The sequence below is a fragment of the Myxine glutinosa genome, chromosome 1 (genome assembly GCF_964187855.1).
Source record: "Myxine glutinosa chromosome 1, kmMyxGlut1.1, whole genome shotgun sequence".
In the NCBI taxonomy this organism is placed as follows: Eukaryota; Metazoa; Chordata; class Myxini; order Myxiniformes; family Myxinidae; genus Myxine; species Myxine glutinosa.
This window is the reverse complement of record NC_136261.1, coordinates 3807002-3823289: the sequence shown is the minus strand read 5'-3', so window position 1 is coordinate 3823289 and position 16288 is coordinate 3807002. Positions and strand designations below refer to the sequence as shown.

The following is a 16288-nucleotide window of genomic DNA, read 5'->3' as shown; positions in this document are numbered from 1 at the left end:
TGACCCTTTGGCTCATCTGCAAATACTGATCTGTGAGATTGGATTGTGCAAAAGCCACAGCTGAGGGAGATTCTCTGGAAATCACCGTGTGAACAGGTGGAGAGACCCTTCCTGGAGGTACGAGTGAAGCTTTAGAGGAACAAACTACAACACATCCAACGCTACTTTGATAAAAGGCAGAATGGGAAATGGAGCCTGCAAGAACACACAAGGACAACCAGAGATTCCACAAAAAGGTACTTGTACACATCATATGTACGACCGTTATGGTGCCGAAGCTATAAGGCAGGTCGAGAATTGGTATTTGTGGACAAAGGGACATGATGAGGAGTTTCCAAGAGATGGTACATTTGAGCGAAGTCGATTGGAAAGATTGGAACAAAGATTGAAAGCCAGGAAGAGACAGAATCTAACGATAGACTGGCTTGCATTCCATCTTTGGGATGGTGAATCCAGACAACGGGAACAGCAAGAACGGATAACGGAACTAGAACTTAAAATAAAAAGGATACAGGATACAGTGGAGGAGACAAATGCACAACTGCCCTCGAAATTAGGAATGAAAGTCACAGTTGTCCCATCTGATTTCCAGTTGTCTCCCCAAAAAGGACGGTACAGAGAATTTTTTCGTGTTTCAGGAGATAACGAGAGATTGCAGTGGCAACTCAGGGATGTAGAGATGCAGCCCAGCAATACAAGTGCACAGGCGCACAGATCAGACAACGACAGAAACCGGTGTTTCGAGTGTGGAAAGATGGGACATTGGAGAAGAAGATGTCCGTATGTCAACAGGAAGACAAGGTCATGGGGCAAACCAAGATCAAGGGTACCAGTGCTTACCGGTACCTCAGACAATGATTAGGCCTTCATTGCTGCAAATCCCAAATGATGATTGGCCTCAACAGATTCGATTACTGGACAAACATGAACAACTGTCAATGATTCTTGTGTCTGAAAAGTTTTCAGAGCAAGAATGATTCATTTTTCTTTTTGCTTGTTAACAAATTAATAATTAATTGATCAAATGCCAAAATTGGATCTTCTATTTTGGGCACAGCAATTTTAAATTTACAAAGTTTGGAACAATTGCGTTGCAATTGTTGGCAAACCAAGTAACAAGAGTCACATGATGATCAGGTGGGAATTTCGGACTATTGTTCCGCACGATTGATAGGTCAATGGTCGACTGACATGCAAATGGGTGTGTAGTCAAAATTTGGATAGATTATTGTGAAGGCAGAAAGAGTAATTTCAATTTGACATCATAAGGGTTTTCTAAGAATGGACTTTTGGTTTATTTGTCTATAAGCATTTTGAATTTGATTGACAAATTTTATGAAATTGAAATAAAATTGACACCCATCTGATCTGTAAATAATGGTTCCAACGCAAACAAATATGCATAATGCATGTGTGTGTGTGTTTTTGTGTATCAATCTTACAAGATTGTTGACACCGACAGTGTGCCTGTCTGGAAATGGATAGTTATATGTGGATGGGATTGGGATATGTGGATGGGATTGAATATCCAGAGAATCCGTAAAATAAAATAGAAATATAATTTGATTATGAACATTATCTCTTTTGTCAAGGGAAATGGAATATAAAAAAAATTTGATGTGCTGGGTTATGAGCAGCCATTAATTAATAGTAAAATTGTGAGTAATTTTGGGATTCCATTTTTTGATAGAATGTATATGAGAATAACATCTATTTATGGATATGAGCTTCATAAAAGGAAATGAGGAAGTACAAAATCATCCAAATTTGGGAGAGGTCTTACACTGACTTCCCAGAATACTCTGCTCATGGATTTTATATATATAAACTTGAATTTTATCAGCATATAAATTGTGCTGTATGTATGGATGTGTTTTAGGCATAGATGATATGGGAAAAGAGTAAAGAAAATTTTGCTGGTTTGAACTATTGTGGGTTTTTCAGTTCTGGAGTTTAAACAAAGTCACTGGTTAACAGATGAGAAAGGATAGTAAATAAATTATTCTCTGCTGGGCAAATTAAGTACGATATTACTAAGACTTATGAGAGCTATTGTTCCGCCTTACAGCAGTGGAAAATTATTGGAAAAAATTAGATCCAACATAATGAATCTATAAAAGAATGTGATAGGGATAATATCCTCAATTTGTACTAATTATTTGATTGTGGGTAAAGGAATTAAGTCATCGTAGTGGATTGTTAACAGCAGCCTGAAAATGTCCTGAGAGTGTGCATCCATGTAATCAGAAATCCCAGATTTGTTTTTACAAACAACATTTTGGTAGAGGTCTTGTGTGGAACACTTCCTTGGTAGATAAAAACGGTACTGCATGCTGGCAGCCACTTTTGCGGCCAGTTAGGCCAAACAAATTGAGAGGAAATTGTAGTTAAATACGTAAGTTACACATGGCTATTTGTAAAAAAGGAAATTTGTTGAGATGGGAAACATTTTTTCGAAGGTTTATTAAGGTGTTATAATATGACATGTGGCAAGGCAAACTATTGGATAGGAAAATTAGATCTGGCTATAGAATAAATGTATTGACCCCTTGAAGTTAATCCTTCGAATCATTGTTTCACTGGCATTTTTGTTCACATTGGAAATAGTTTGGTAGAGCTTTGGTTAAAACCTTTGGTTGCGGTATCTTGGAACGAATTGATAAACCATAGGAGATTGATAAGAATAGAAACAAATATGGACCCAAAATAGAAAGTTGGATTCATGCCTCTCATTGCAAGCAAGCACATGGGGCTAAGGTGGACGATCCCACAGAAAATGAGGCTGCACCTAGCAGCCCAGCAGAACATTCAGTGGTAGAAAAATGATAGTCATGATTTACAGTCATTTGAATTACATTTTAACACCCCTTGCATTGATAAACATTACATTTTCAACATGTGATATTCCTACTTGGAATAGTGACATTTATTTGCCTACATGACATACAATTACCTGCTGATATTAATACAGCATGAGTGAAAAAATGTATCACAACTACACTCATGATCAGGGGATTGAGTTCAACCCCGGGAGATAGGGGGATCAGGGTAAGACAAATAATCTGATTATGTTACATATTAAGGGATTTTCTTTATTTACCTTTTAGGAAGCTTGTTAGTTTGGTATATAATGTTAAATGTCATCGACATATAACTATGTCATAGATATGAATATATACAAGGAGTAGCAGACTTGTTTGTTGGTTTAGTAGTTATATTGGCAATTGTTTTAGTGGTGGCTTGCTTGAAAGCCTTAGTGACGGTGTGTTTGAATAAGGTAACCAACAACACGATGATAACGCATGAAGTGACAAATGAGGAAAGAAATGTGGAACCAGAAAAGGAAGACTTTTATGGCGACATAAATACTGAGATTAAAAGACTAAATCAAGTGATGTTGCAAATGAATACAGTAGAATTAAGATAATGGCATAACGACAATGTTATGAGTTGTGTCAATTACAATATCAATGAACTCATATCACCACGAGTGACACACTGTTAGGAAAAAAAAAAAGAGGGAAAAGAAAAAGTGGAGAGGAATTATGGTAATAATACATTATGCTTAATTTGTTGGTTTGGGAAAATTGTTGTTGGGAATTAGGTATTCCCGTGTGTGATTGTAATCATATACAATGCTATTCTTAGTTTAGTAATAAAATACATACCTGATTGAATATTATTTGTGTGACGCATATAAATGAATATAACTTTTTGTGTTAAGGAAAAACAACAAATTGTTGAATGTGAAACTGTCGGAAGATATACATGATTATGCTGATTTCATGGTAAGATGTACCCTATCTGATTCAGTGTGTGCGGAAAGCAGATTCAGATATGACTGAGCATAAGGATAAGACGAGATCACATTTTGGAGGGATTGCTAACGGAATTGGGAAGAAGAAAGAAAGAAAATTTGTGGCTAAAAAATGAAGTTAATCGTGGCATACACCCTCTTTCTCAAAGAATGATGAAGACATTCTCCCGTGTAACTTGGAGATGAATGCTTACCTTCACCAAGGAAATTTATGTGACCATTTGCCTGGATCACACTGCAACATATGAAAGAAAGGTGATCACTTACTCTTGTTCGAAGACTTCGAACATTCACCACATCAGAAGTTGCAGGACAACGACATTTTACCTGCAACCTCTGTGAAATGCGGGGACATATGTTATTACTTCACCAACGTCCGGGGAACCAGCATGGAGCTGCAAAAAACGGCTGTGCCCTTGTCACAACAGCTGTGCACGATTCTGCTGGATTGCTCCTGGTAAGGACCATGAATGACCTGAACACCATGGTCCCAACATCATTGTGGATGCATCCGGCATCCCTGTTCCACATCTTGCTGGCCAATCAATGTCACACCAATACTTGCTGCCCACTCACAATAAGGGAGGAGGCAAGTCGACTACAACTGGGTGAAGGCCTTGTTCAGGAATTACTATGGTTTACAGCAAAAAGTGGCAAGAATGCTACAAGGAGAGCAGGGTCAGTCTATGACTCCGCAATGTTACCACAACAGCGAAATCCTACACGAAGTAGTGCAGGAGCTATGAAGACATTAGGAGAAAATGTTTCATACCTGGATTCAAACACAAGTGATCAGCCCTTCCTTTCAAACAAAGTCAACATTTGTGTGGAGGCAAACGTTTTTGCCAGATGGTGCAGATGCTTTACAAAACTTGAAAATGAAGTGAAATTGTTGTATCTTGGTGATGGTGAAGTGTTGTTTTGAAAATATATTTGTGATGCAAATGCAATAGATTGAACAATATGGAAGGAGTCAATGACCAACGAAATGTTTTGTGATTCTTGCAGGATGACGGTGTATGCCTAAGGGAATTTGATTACCAAAGTGATTGATTATTTACTTATACTTGTAATGATGTTTACTAGTAGTGATTGATTGTTTACTTATATTGATGTTTAGATTAATGGTTAATATAAACAAAAACAAAAAGATGAGGGAATTGTGGAAGTGTAACTCAGTGTAACATATTGATTGGCCCTGGTAACTTATTAATTAACCTGGTAACAAAGCAGATACATTTTATGTGTATGAACAATGTAATCTCTTGAAACACCTGGTCAAGGCCCCAGGCTAGAGCACCCCCCCCCTGCTGTGATTTCCATTTACACAGCAGGAGGGGAGCGAGCTGATGCCAGGACTCGGTGCGATGCATGACCTCGGGACATTAGCGGAGAGGAGATTAAGTCCAGTTTGGCGATATAACGAGAGCAAACGTTGAGTAAAGTACACTTGTCCTCAGAAGCCCTGCCCGACGGAACGATGGAATGAACGAGGACTTGCTACGTGAAGCGCTGACCGAACGGGAGTGTCGGATGAACGAGAAGGACCAGCGAAAAGAGTTAACCTGATCCATTATATTATGCGGTATCATTTTGGTAATTGGATGAAGTGAATACAGTTTAATAAACTAGACCTTTGTAACCTGTGTCCGGTCGTTGGAGTCCTGTGAGTCCCCCAGTAAATTCCCTGACAGTAGACTTGTGCACTTTGACATCAACAGTGGCAAGATCTACCTGTAGGTCCCGTGATGACATTCTGGGGTTCTTAGAGACTTCTTTCAGCATCTTGCGGTCTGCTCTCGGGCTGAACTTGCTGAGGCGGCGTGGTGTGAACAATTTGGCAGTTGTTTGGAATCTTCTCCACTTGTAGATGATCTTCCGGACAGTCGAATGATTGATTTGAAATTGTTTGGAGATCTTTTTAATTCCCTTCCCAGACTCGTCGGCATCTATAACCTTCTTTCTGAAGGCCTCAGAGAGCTCTTTTGATCTAGGCATGGTGACGCCGCACACTTCAACAACAAAGAGCAAACCAAACTAAATGTCTGAGGTTTAAATACGACAGGTTCCTCCAAGATCCTCTCTAACGATGTTCTAATCATTTGCGCCTGAGCTGGTGAACCTGATTCTAATTTTAGGTATTTGAAGTAGTGATAAATGTAGGGGTGTACTTACTTTTTCCACATGCGAAATTTGCATTTAAGTTTATTTAAATTATACAATGGACTACAAAATGTAAATGTTTCATGATATTTGTCATATTATATCACCTTTATCTATCAATATTGTTGAAATGAAGATCAAAGAGCTGTATGTTGAAATATGTTGAAAAAGTCAAAACTTTACATGGGGTTTACTTACTTTTTCACGTGACTGTATACACATATATACACATACATATACACATACATATACACACCCATACACACACACACACACACACACACACACACACACACACACACACACACACACACACACACACACACACACACACACACACACACACACACACACACACACACACACACACACACACACACACACACACTCCGGGTTATACCTCCATTGTCCCCATTGGCTATTTTCCCATAATTTCTATTGTCCCCAACATGCTACATTTGTGATCCATTGGTGATTCTGTTGTCTGTGTCCTTCATAACGTCCTTAAAAACAGTCGGGTTCCTGTTTGGAATCTTTTGTCAAAACTGCCAGGCCAGCAGGCAGAGTAAAAATATTATCTTTTCTCTGCGAACGTGCGATCAGGACAAATTCAGAGCCAAATTTCTGTATAATGGCAAACTTGTCTTCCTAGTATATTCCAGTCCATGCTCAAAATCTAGCATTCCATTAAAATAAGCTGTTCCTCGATCATAAACTGATCAGACAGACAAACATGAACCACTTGCTTTACCGAGCTCTTCGCTTTGCTTGCACGGAGTAATAACTCTTCTTATTTTGAAGAGTTTGTCCACATGTGTGATCATGAAGATTTTCTGACAGTTCCCATTATGTAGTTATTATGGCAGCAAGACATTGTTACGTTTGTAGGAGTAGGTGATGACATACCATCGTGGAGATAGGACGATGTAGGGTAGCATGGACCACATGCGAGTAGGAAGCCAATCATGATGTCAGTAAAAAAAACTGTGAGCTTAAGCTTGTTTATGTGTCCTTCACACAGGGGGTGAAGACATGATAATTAGCTCTAGGGTTTAAGATTAATCTCCCCAGTATGTGATTGCCTTCTGTGATTTCCCCCATGTTCTTAAAATTATTATTAACAGGCCGGCCATAAAAACCGACGTCGTTAGCCAACAGCAACAACTACCGACATAAATGCCGACAGAAACCCGAACATTCCCCATCGGGCTAAACCCCGCCCCACCATCGCCGACGGTACGGACATTACGATCTACAAGTAAACCCCACCTCCAACGAATCGTAATAGACAATTAACCCCACCCCACCAACCGACTAATGAAAAAAGCCCCGCCCAATAGAGGCGGAGAATTGGTGGGCGGTCATGAGGGCCGTGAGGCTCGCCCCCGAAGTGCATAATTGGTCGGGTGGACGTCATTGAGAGACTGCGAGAATGGAGGAGGAAGAATCTCTCTGTGTGGTGCTGGCTTTGCGGCGGGCGCGCTTGTGGGGAGAACTGTTCGGAGCCCAGAGAACCTTGCAGCGTTGGAGCCAAGGGTGTTGTTTGGCGGTAGTGTTTTCGGGGGAGCTGGAGCCGCATCACATTTTTGGAGGGAGTGGAGATCGAAGTAGGTCCAGCCGCATGAATTGCCTCACGTTTGTGGCGCAGTGAAGAGGAACTGCGCGCCATCTTGTGCGTTTCCCATGCGAGCAGCTTCGGGCTGCCTTGTGTTGCCGACACCACATTCAACAATCTTGATGAGCAAGCTGAGTGCTGGCCAATATAAAAAGAACATCGTTTTATTTATATTTAATCTTTCCCCTTGTCTGTTTATGTGTCTGAGTGGAGACGTCTCAAGTTAGGATATTAGTTTTTACCTCACCGTTCATTTTTGGTTCTTTGATTTACTTTATTAAATTCCTTACTGTGCATTTTCTTTTTCTGTCTTGTTTGCATTGTGTTGGGTCCTTGGCATAAACCCGTGTGGCTTCCATGCGTGCAGGTAAGCACTTTGGTTCCGTCCCGCTCGCGCCAAAAAGTACCGCCAAATTTCGGCTTGTCCACCTCGGAGTAAAACCGATCGACTATACGTCATCCTGCGGTGTTAATCGCTGGTGACACGACAGGTTGTAAAAGCACAGGCCATTCACATATTACATATGCAAGGTGTGAGTGTGAGGAAGCACTAATGTGTGTACAAATCACAATCATTACCATTAAAGTAAGTTTTCCTCGTCTTTCTTTTTTTTGGTTTAATGACAACTTACACACCATGATCACAGACTCTGCATGTTATTTGTTCAATCTGTGGAAGTGAAACTCTCAGGTAAGGAACTTTGTTTGCCAGGTCGTAGTGCCTCAGGGTTTTGTGTACCAGGGCAGAGGGACCAAAATTAGTTCCATTTTGAAACATAACAAGAATGTCCCCCAATACGTGAACTTGTGGAGAGACCTGTTCATACAACAGGACGCTTGATTGAACGGTTTAACATTCCCATTTGATCACTTGGCTCAAGTTGCTGGGATCTTGCGTTCAAATCCCATAAAATATGTTGATTTGCCCATCATCTCCTCATATCCTGATAACTGAGGGCTTAGGAAGAAGTGCATTGATATCTCCTAAATTCCTTCACCTGCACGCGAGTATATTAACTCTTTTAGCTCCTGAATGAGCCTTCGACACAGCCTGCCCCCACCTCAACCACATACCCCCACATCACCCACTCAACAATACCTTGCGTTTGAGCACAATGCGGATCTTGGCCTGGTTGGTGATTAGGCGAAGGGGTGTTGAAGTCGTGTCTTGCAGCTCGGAATTAATTACATCGAGTTCGATGCGCAGGGTCTGCCATTCTAACTCCTTAAAAGTGAGCACCTGCCACCCACCACACAATGACACTTGTCTCACTCACGAGCAATGAAACAACAATAACAACAACAATGAAAGTACAAAATAAATGGTGCACGGAGACGAGTTTCATCAAAAGCCTCACCTGAAACACTCATCTTTCCAATATCACATCAACTGCACTATCTCGAAGTTAAAGAGGCCCCAACCACCTCGCAGGCCGGGCAGGCGCCCCAGCCACGGCATGGGCAGGCGCCCCAGCCTCGGCACGTGCCGGCCGGGCGCCCCAGCCACCTCGCAGGCCGGGCAGGCGCCCCAGCCACGGCATGGGCAGGCGCCCCAGCCTCGGCACGTGCCGGCCGGGCGCCCCAGCCACCTCGCCGGCCGGGCAGGCGCCCCAGCCATGGCACGTGCCGACCGGGCACCCCAGCCACCTCACCGGCCGGCTGGACACCCCAGCCATGGCACGTGCTGGCCGGGCGCCCCAGCCATCTCGCCGGCTGGGCAGGCACCCCAGCCATGGCACGTGCCGGCCGGGCGCCCCAGCCATGGCACGTGCTGGCCGGGTGCCCCAGCCACCTCGCCGGCCGGCCGGCCGCCCCACCAACCGCGTGTGCTGGCTGGGAGAGAGCCCCAGTCACCACGCGTCCCAGCCGGGCGCCCCAATCGGGCGCCCCGGCCACTGCGTGTGCCGGCTGGGAGCCTAAGTCACCGCGCGTGCTGGCCGGGCGCCCCAACCACCGTGCGTGCCGGCCGGGCACCCCCACCATTGCGGATTAGCAATTTATGGGGTAATACTTTGAATGCAAGACAACATCTATTTCTTTGGTGATCACTCCTGGGAGCACGTAATTTCAGAGGTTCACATCAGCATACGTTATCAGAAGTGAAGATATGATTATGCTCGATTACGCCAGATTCGATCGAACAAAATCTCCCAAGTGGACCTGAGAAGTTTGCATATTTTTCCCCGAGTCGAGAGAACGAGTGCTTAAAGAAAGCGTCGCAACACGGATGCCACACCTGCCCACGGTTAGGATCAAGGATGCGGGTGAAGCGGAGATTGCTCGATTGCCAGGAAGGGTTCATGCTGCACACGCGAAGCTGGGACAGCTGCATGGATACTTTGAAGGCCTTGGCCCTGATCTTCACCACAATGGAGCCCACAGACAACGACATGCCTTCCACAACCTTCTCAGCAAAGCCGTACTCACTGTAATAAACAGAAGTCAGTATTCTCAGCAAAGTTTCATTACTCCAAACCTCTCCAGCAAAGCCAACTCAATGTAATAAACTCCAAACACGGTCACACAAGGAGGTTTCTACTGTGACCCGAGCTTTGGACATGCAATTGTCCCAGGTGGAAGCTTCCGTATGTCTTCATTGTTGAAGTGTTTAAGACTTTACAAAACGTTATAAATTATGTCGCTCATTAAAAACTATTTACCCCAATGTGTTCTTCAACATATGTCCTTCAAAGACAATCATGTGATTCTGGATTCTGTAACTGCATCGGACGGCATCAGCTCGCACATCTGAAAACCTGCTCTGCCGCTCTTGCACATCCCATCTCTGTCCTATTCACCACATAAGTTGCCCCAAGTCATATCCCATCTGCTTGAAAGTCAGTCAACATCACTGAATTATCGTATTTTTGTACCTTTGCAATTTACATTTCATTATTATTTTGTAACATTGTATAATGTACAGACCTTCCCGGTGTGTACCCTGGTTTAGAATAGGTACACCGTATCCCTGCGTGTCGTAAGAGGTGACTAAGAGGGTTGGCGTCAGGAAGGGCATCCGACCATAAAAAACATTGCCTCAAAAAGAGAACCATGACAATTACAACTACATATGGGCAGGGTACAGCCCGAAGTGGAGATCGGTTTCTGAGGTTTGGGACATGGAATGTAGGGACAATGACTGGGAGATCAGGAGAAGTGGTGGAAGTATTGGTCAGAAGAAGAGTGGACATACAGTCACGTGAAAAAGTAAGTACACCCCATGTAAAGTTTTGACTTTTTCAACATATTTCAACACACAGCTATTTGATCTTCATTTCAACAATATTGATAGATAAAGGTGATATAATATAACAAATATCATGAAACATTTACCATTTTGTAATCCATTGTCTGATTTAAATAAACATGAATGCAAATTTCGCATGTGGAAAAAGTAAGTACACCCCCACATTTATCCCTACTTCAAATACCTAAAATTAGAATCAGGTGCACCAGCTCAGGTGCAAATGATTAGAACATCGTTGGAGAGGATCTTGGAGGAACCTGTTTTATTTAAACCTCAGACATTTCGTTTGGTTTGCTCTTTGTTGTTGAAGTGTGCGGCGTCACCATGCCTAGATCAAAAGAGCTCTCTGAGGCCTTCAGAAAGAAGGTTATAGATGCCTCCGAGTCTGGGAAGGGATTTAAAAAGATCACCAAACAATTTTAAATCAATCATTCGACTGTCCAGAAGATCATCTACAAGTGGAGAAGATTCCAAACAACTGCCAACTTGTTCAGGCCAGGACGCCCCAGCAAGTTCAGCCAGGGAGCAGACCGCAATATGCTGAAAGAAGTCTCGAAGAACCCCAGAATGTCATCACGGGACCTACAGGTAGCTCTTGGCACTGTTGATGTCAAAGTGCACGAGTCTACCATGAGAAAGAGGCTGCAACAATTTGATCTACATGGGAGGTGTGCCAGGAGGAAACCATTGCTGTCCAGAAAGAACATCAGGGCAAGACTAAAGTTTGTCAATGAACACCTAGGCAAAGACCAGCACTTCTGGAACAATGTGCTCTGGACAGATGAGTCAAAGGTAAAGCTATTTGGCCACAGTACCAGAAGACATGTTTGGTGAAAACCAAAGACAGCATTTGACCACAAGAACCTGATACCAACTGTGCAGCATGGTGGTGGAAATATTATGGTTTGGGGCAGCTTTGCTGCATCAGGGCCTGGGCAGCTCACCATCATAGAATCCACTATGAATTCTTCATTGTACCAGAGGGTGCTTGAGGATAATGTGAGGCCATCTGTTGGAAAGTTGAAGCTCAACCGAAGGTCGACCTTGCAACATGACAATGACCCTAAACATACCAGTAAATCCACCAAGGAATGGCTGAAAAGAAAGAAATGGAGGGTTCTGGAATGGCCAAGTCAAAGCCTGGATCTAAATCCCATCGAGATGAGTGGGGGGATTTGAAACGAGCTGTGCATGCAAGAAACCCCTCAAACATTGCACAGCTGAAAGAATTCGGCATGGAGGAGTGGGCAAAAATTTCTCCCAGTCGATGTCAGATACTGGTAGACAGTTATAAGAAACACCTACTTGAGGTTGTTTCTGCCAAAGGGGGCACGACCACCTATTAGAGCCAAGGGTGTACTTACTTTTTCCACATGCGAAATTTGCATTTATGTTTATTTAAATTAAACAATGGACGACAAAATGTAAATGTTTCATGATATTTGTTATGTTATATCACCTTTATCTATCAATATTGTTGAAATGAAGATCAAATAGCTGTATGTTGAAATATGTTGAAAAAGTCAAAACTTTACATGGGGTGTACTTACTTTTTCACGTGACTGTATGTTGTGTGCAAGAGACAAGATGGAAGGGAAGTGGTGTGAGAATGGTGAAGGGTAGGCAGGGACAGAAATACAAGTTTGCGTGGCAAGGGTGCCCGGAGGGCGTGAATGGTGTTGGTGTCCTGTTTTCTGAGGAGTTTGTAGACAGTGTGGTGAGTGTGACTAGAGTGAGTGAAAGGTTGATGATGGTGAAAATGATGATTGGAAAGCTCTTGGTGAACGTCATCTCGGGATATGCTCCGCAGGTTGGTCGGAGCGATGAAGAGAAGGACAAGTTCTGGTGTGCGATAGAGAAGCTGATGGAAAACGTGAAAGATAAGGAAGTTGTTGTGGTAGGAGGAGACCTAAATGGACATGTGGGAAGGAGTATGGACGGTTTTGAGGGAGTTCATGGGGGTTACGGATATGGTGTGAGAAATGGAGAAGGTGAAAGGATTTTGGAGTTTGCTGATGGAGCTGATTTGTTGATTTGTAATACTCAGTTCCAGAAAGAGGATAATAAGCTTGTTACATACACGTCAGGTGGGTCGACGACAACCGTTGACTTCCTGATGGTGCGTAGGCGAGATAGGGGGCACCTCCGGGACACAAAGGTGATCCCGGGGGAGGAGGCTGTTTCACAGCACCACTTGGTTGTCTGCGACATAAGGGTGAAAGGTGCGAGGAGAGCTCGGCGGGTGAAGTACCAACCGAGAATGAAGGTGTGGAGGTTGAAAGAGGTGACAGTAAGGGGGGGGCATTAAAAGAGGGGCTGAGTAGGGTAGAGAAGGATGTGGTTGAGCTTGAAAGTGCTTGGATGTCAATGAAAGATAGTCTGTTGGGAGCCGTTGGTGAGGTATGTGGATGGACAAAAGGACCACCGAGGCACTCGGAAACATCGTGGTGGGATGATGAAGTTGGAAAAAGGATTGACGAGAAGAGGAGGAAGTTCAAGGAGTGGCAGAAGGCGAAGGGTACGGGGGCAGAAAAAGCAGAGCATGAAAGTTATAAGGCAACCAAGAAGGCTGCAAAGAAAGAGGTAGCAAAGGCGCAGGAGGCATGTAGGAAAATGTTCGGAGAACGCTTGGATTCGGAAGAGGGTCAGAGAGCAGTATTCAGGATTGCAAAGCAGATAGCCAAAGAGAGGTGTGATGTGATGGGGGTGAGTTGCTTGAAGGATGAAGTGGGACAAATCATTGTGGACCCAGACGGAATTAAAGGAAGATGGAAAAGATATATGGAAATGCTGTTGAATACAGAGAATGAATGGGATGGCAACATAGAGAGTAACCCAGTTTTAGGACCAGCAGAGAAGACAAATGAGAAGGAAGTTGAGGAAGCGATAAAAGCAATGAAGAGTAGAAAAGCGGGAGGGCCGACGGCAGTTGTGCGAGATATGTTGAAGGCAGCAGGAAGTTGGGGTGTGAAGAGAATGACAGAGATCTGCAATCTGGTGGTGAAAGAAGGCCGCATTCCAGTGGTTGGAAACTGAGTACCCTCGTCCCTCTATACAAGGGGAAAGGTGACCCTCTGGAGTGTGGCTCATACTGAGCGATAAAGTTATTGGAGCATGGAATGAAGGTATTGGAAAGGGTGTTGGAGAGGAGGATAAGGAAGAAGGTGAAGATTGACGAAATGCAGTTTGGATTTATGCCAGGGAGAGGAACGACAGACGTGCTCTTTATTGTGAGGCAGTTGCAGGAGAAGTACATGGAGAAGAGGAAGAAGTTGTTTCTTGGGTTTGTTGATCTGGAGAAAGCATTCAATAGGGTTCCACGTGAAGTATTGACATGGGTATTGAGGAAGTTAGGAGTGGAGGAATGGTTGATCAGAGTAGTGATGGCAATGTACAAAAGCGCGCGCACAGCTGTAAGGACGAAGGACGGGAACAGTGGTGAGTTTGAGGTGAAGGTGGGAGTGCATCAGGGGTCGGTACTAAGTCCACTACTATTTGTAGCTGTGATGGAGGTGCTGGCTCAGAACGTAAAGGAGGGTTTACCGTGGGAGTTGTTGTATGCAGATGATCTGGTGTTGATTGCGAAAAGTATGGATGGACTGAAGGAAAAGATGAACAAGTGGAAGGAATGTATGGAGACAAAAGGTCTGAAGGTGAATATCGGAAAGACGAAGGTGATGGCAAGTGGTAAAGCATGTGGTGAGGTGGAAAGAACTGGGAAGTGGCCCTGTGCTGTGTGCAGGAAGGGTGTCGGAGTGAACTCCATTCAATGTACAATGTGCGCTGAGTGGGTTCATCAAAAATGCAGTGGTCTGAGAGGGTCATTAACCAGTTTGGCAGCTACAATCAAGTGTAAGGTATGCACAGAGGGAGCTGCAGATGGAGGAAATGTTGAGTTGGATCTTGGAGAAGCTGGAAGGTGTGAAAGCTGGAAGGTGTGAAAACATTTTGCTACCTCGGAGACATGCTGAATGGAGAAGGTGGATCAGACTCGGCAACGGTTGCTCGAGTGAGATGTGCATGGAAGAAGTTTCGGGAACTGAGTGGCGTGCTGATGAGGAGGGGAGTGTCGTTGAAGTTGAAGGGAAAGGTGTCTGCTGCATGTGTGAGAAGTGTTATGATTTATGGGAGCGAGACATGGGTAATGAACGTAGAGCAGCAATGAAGGCTGGAAAGGGTGGAAATGCGAATGGTTCGGTGGATGTGTGGAGTGTCGTTGAGAGAGAGGAAGACAAATGATGAATTGCGAAAGATGATGGGAATAGAGCCTGTGATTGATGCTGTGAAGAGGAACAGGTTGAGATTGTTTCGTCATGTGTTGAGGAAGGATGAAAGTGACTGGTTGAGAAGAGTGATGGAAATGAATGTAGAAGGAAGTAGAGGACGGGGAAGACCGAGAAAGACTTGGCTAAAGATGGTGGAAGAAGAAATGCGGGCAAGGGGGTTAAACAAGGAGAGATGCAGAAAATAGGGCAAAATGAAGAAGATTGTCATGGGGACCACAATGCTAACCCCCGCTCTAGAAGGGAAAATGGCCATAAAATGCATGTTGTTGTTGTTGTTGATGTTATTGTATAATGTACAGACCTTGGCGATATAAAAACATGTTTTACTAAAATTATACAATTAAAAGTATTTGAGTATACAAAATATAACGTCTTCCTTCTCAGGGAAGTGATATCACTTTTTCTTCAGGCACCAGTTTGCAGTGTCAGGATCTCTCGGCAAAGCCACGGCTGATAAAGACAAGCTGTACCAGAATCTCATTCAAGCTTATGAGAAAGCTCACCCGGAAACGCCCAAAAAGGCCGTTCAGCTCATCGTTGTGAAAATATGGGCTGAAATGAAAAAGCAACCCGATACTGTTCCCCCCTCTGGGCCGGTGCTCCTGCCTCACACCTAGCTCGGCTTCACGCTGTTGAAACCAAAGCTTTCAGAATCATTGGAATCTTCTGCGATGAAGCTAACTCCGAGGGCCTTTCACTCAGTCACCGCAGGCAGGTTGGTGGTCTTTCTGTCTTCTACCGACTCCTCTCTGGCCTTGCTCCCCCAGCTCTCTCTGTGCCCTGCCCCCCAAATATTCCCACAGGTCGCACAACATCTGCCAGCAACCTTCTTCTGGTTAAACTGCCAAAATCTAGGCTCTCTGCTCACCTTCACTCTTTTATTCCCCTTTTCTCCCGCCTCTGGAACAAACTCCCCCACTCCCTTCAATCCCACTCCTCCCTCCAGGTCTTTAAAACAGCTGTTCACCACCATCTCTTATCTTCCCCCATCCAAAACCTTGATCTTTTCTATCCCCGCTAATTCACCCCAGATTTTTTTTTTTTGAAATTCCAACTTCTTTCCTGGAAGTCCTTGCAGTGTCCATATGTTTTATACCTCTCCCACCTCCCCCCAAGCCCTCCCCCTCCCAAATTTCTCTCGATGTCCCTGCTCCCAAATG

At 44.0% G+C, this 16288-nt stretch overlaps 1 protein-coding gene across 2 annotated transcripts in view; it reads right to left on the bottom strand.

Annotated features, from left to right (window-relative positions):
* The window catches only part of BLTP3B (bridge-like lipid transfer protein family member 3B), a 115636-nt gene that overhangs the window by 48811 nt on the left and 50537 nt on the right, over positions 1 to 16288 (bottom strand). For both annotated transcript variants that reach the window (XR_013623221.1, XM_068106286.2), the window contains exons 5-6: positions 9832 to 10021; positions 8695 to 8835 (exon numbers count right to left, since the gene is read on the bottom strand). Coding sequence is in view for 1 of the 2 variants with exons in the window: in XM_068106286.2 (XP_067962387.2) it covers positions 8695 to 8835; positions 9832 to 10021 (331 nt within the window). In the remaining variant the exon portion in view is untranslated. The remainder of the gene's footprint in view (positions 1 to 8694; positions 8836 to 9831; positions 10022 to 16288) is intronic.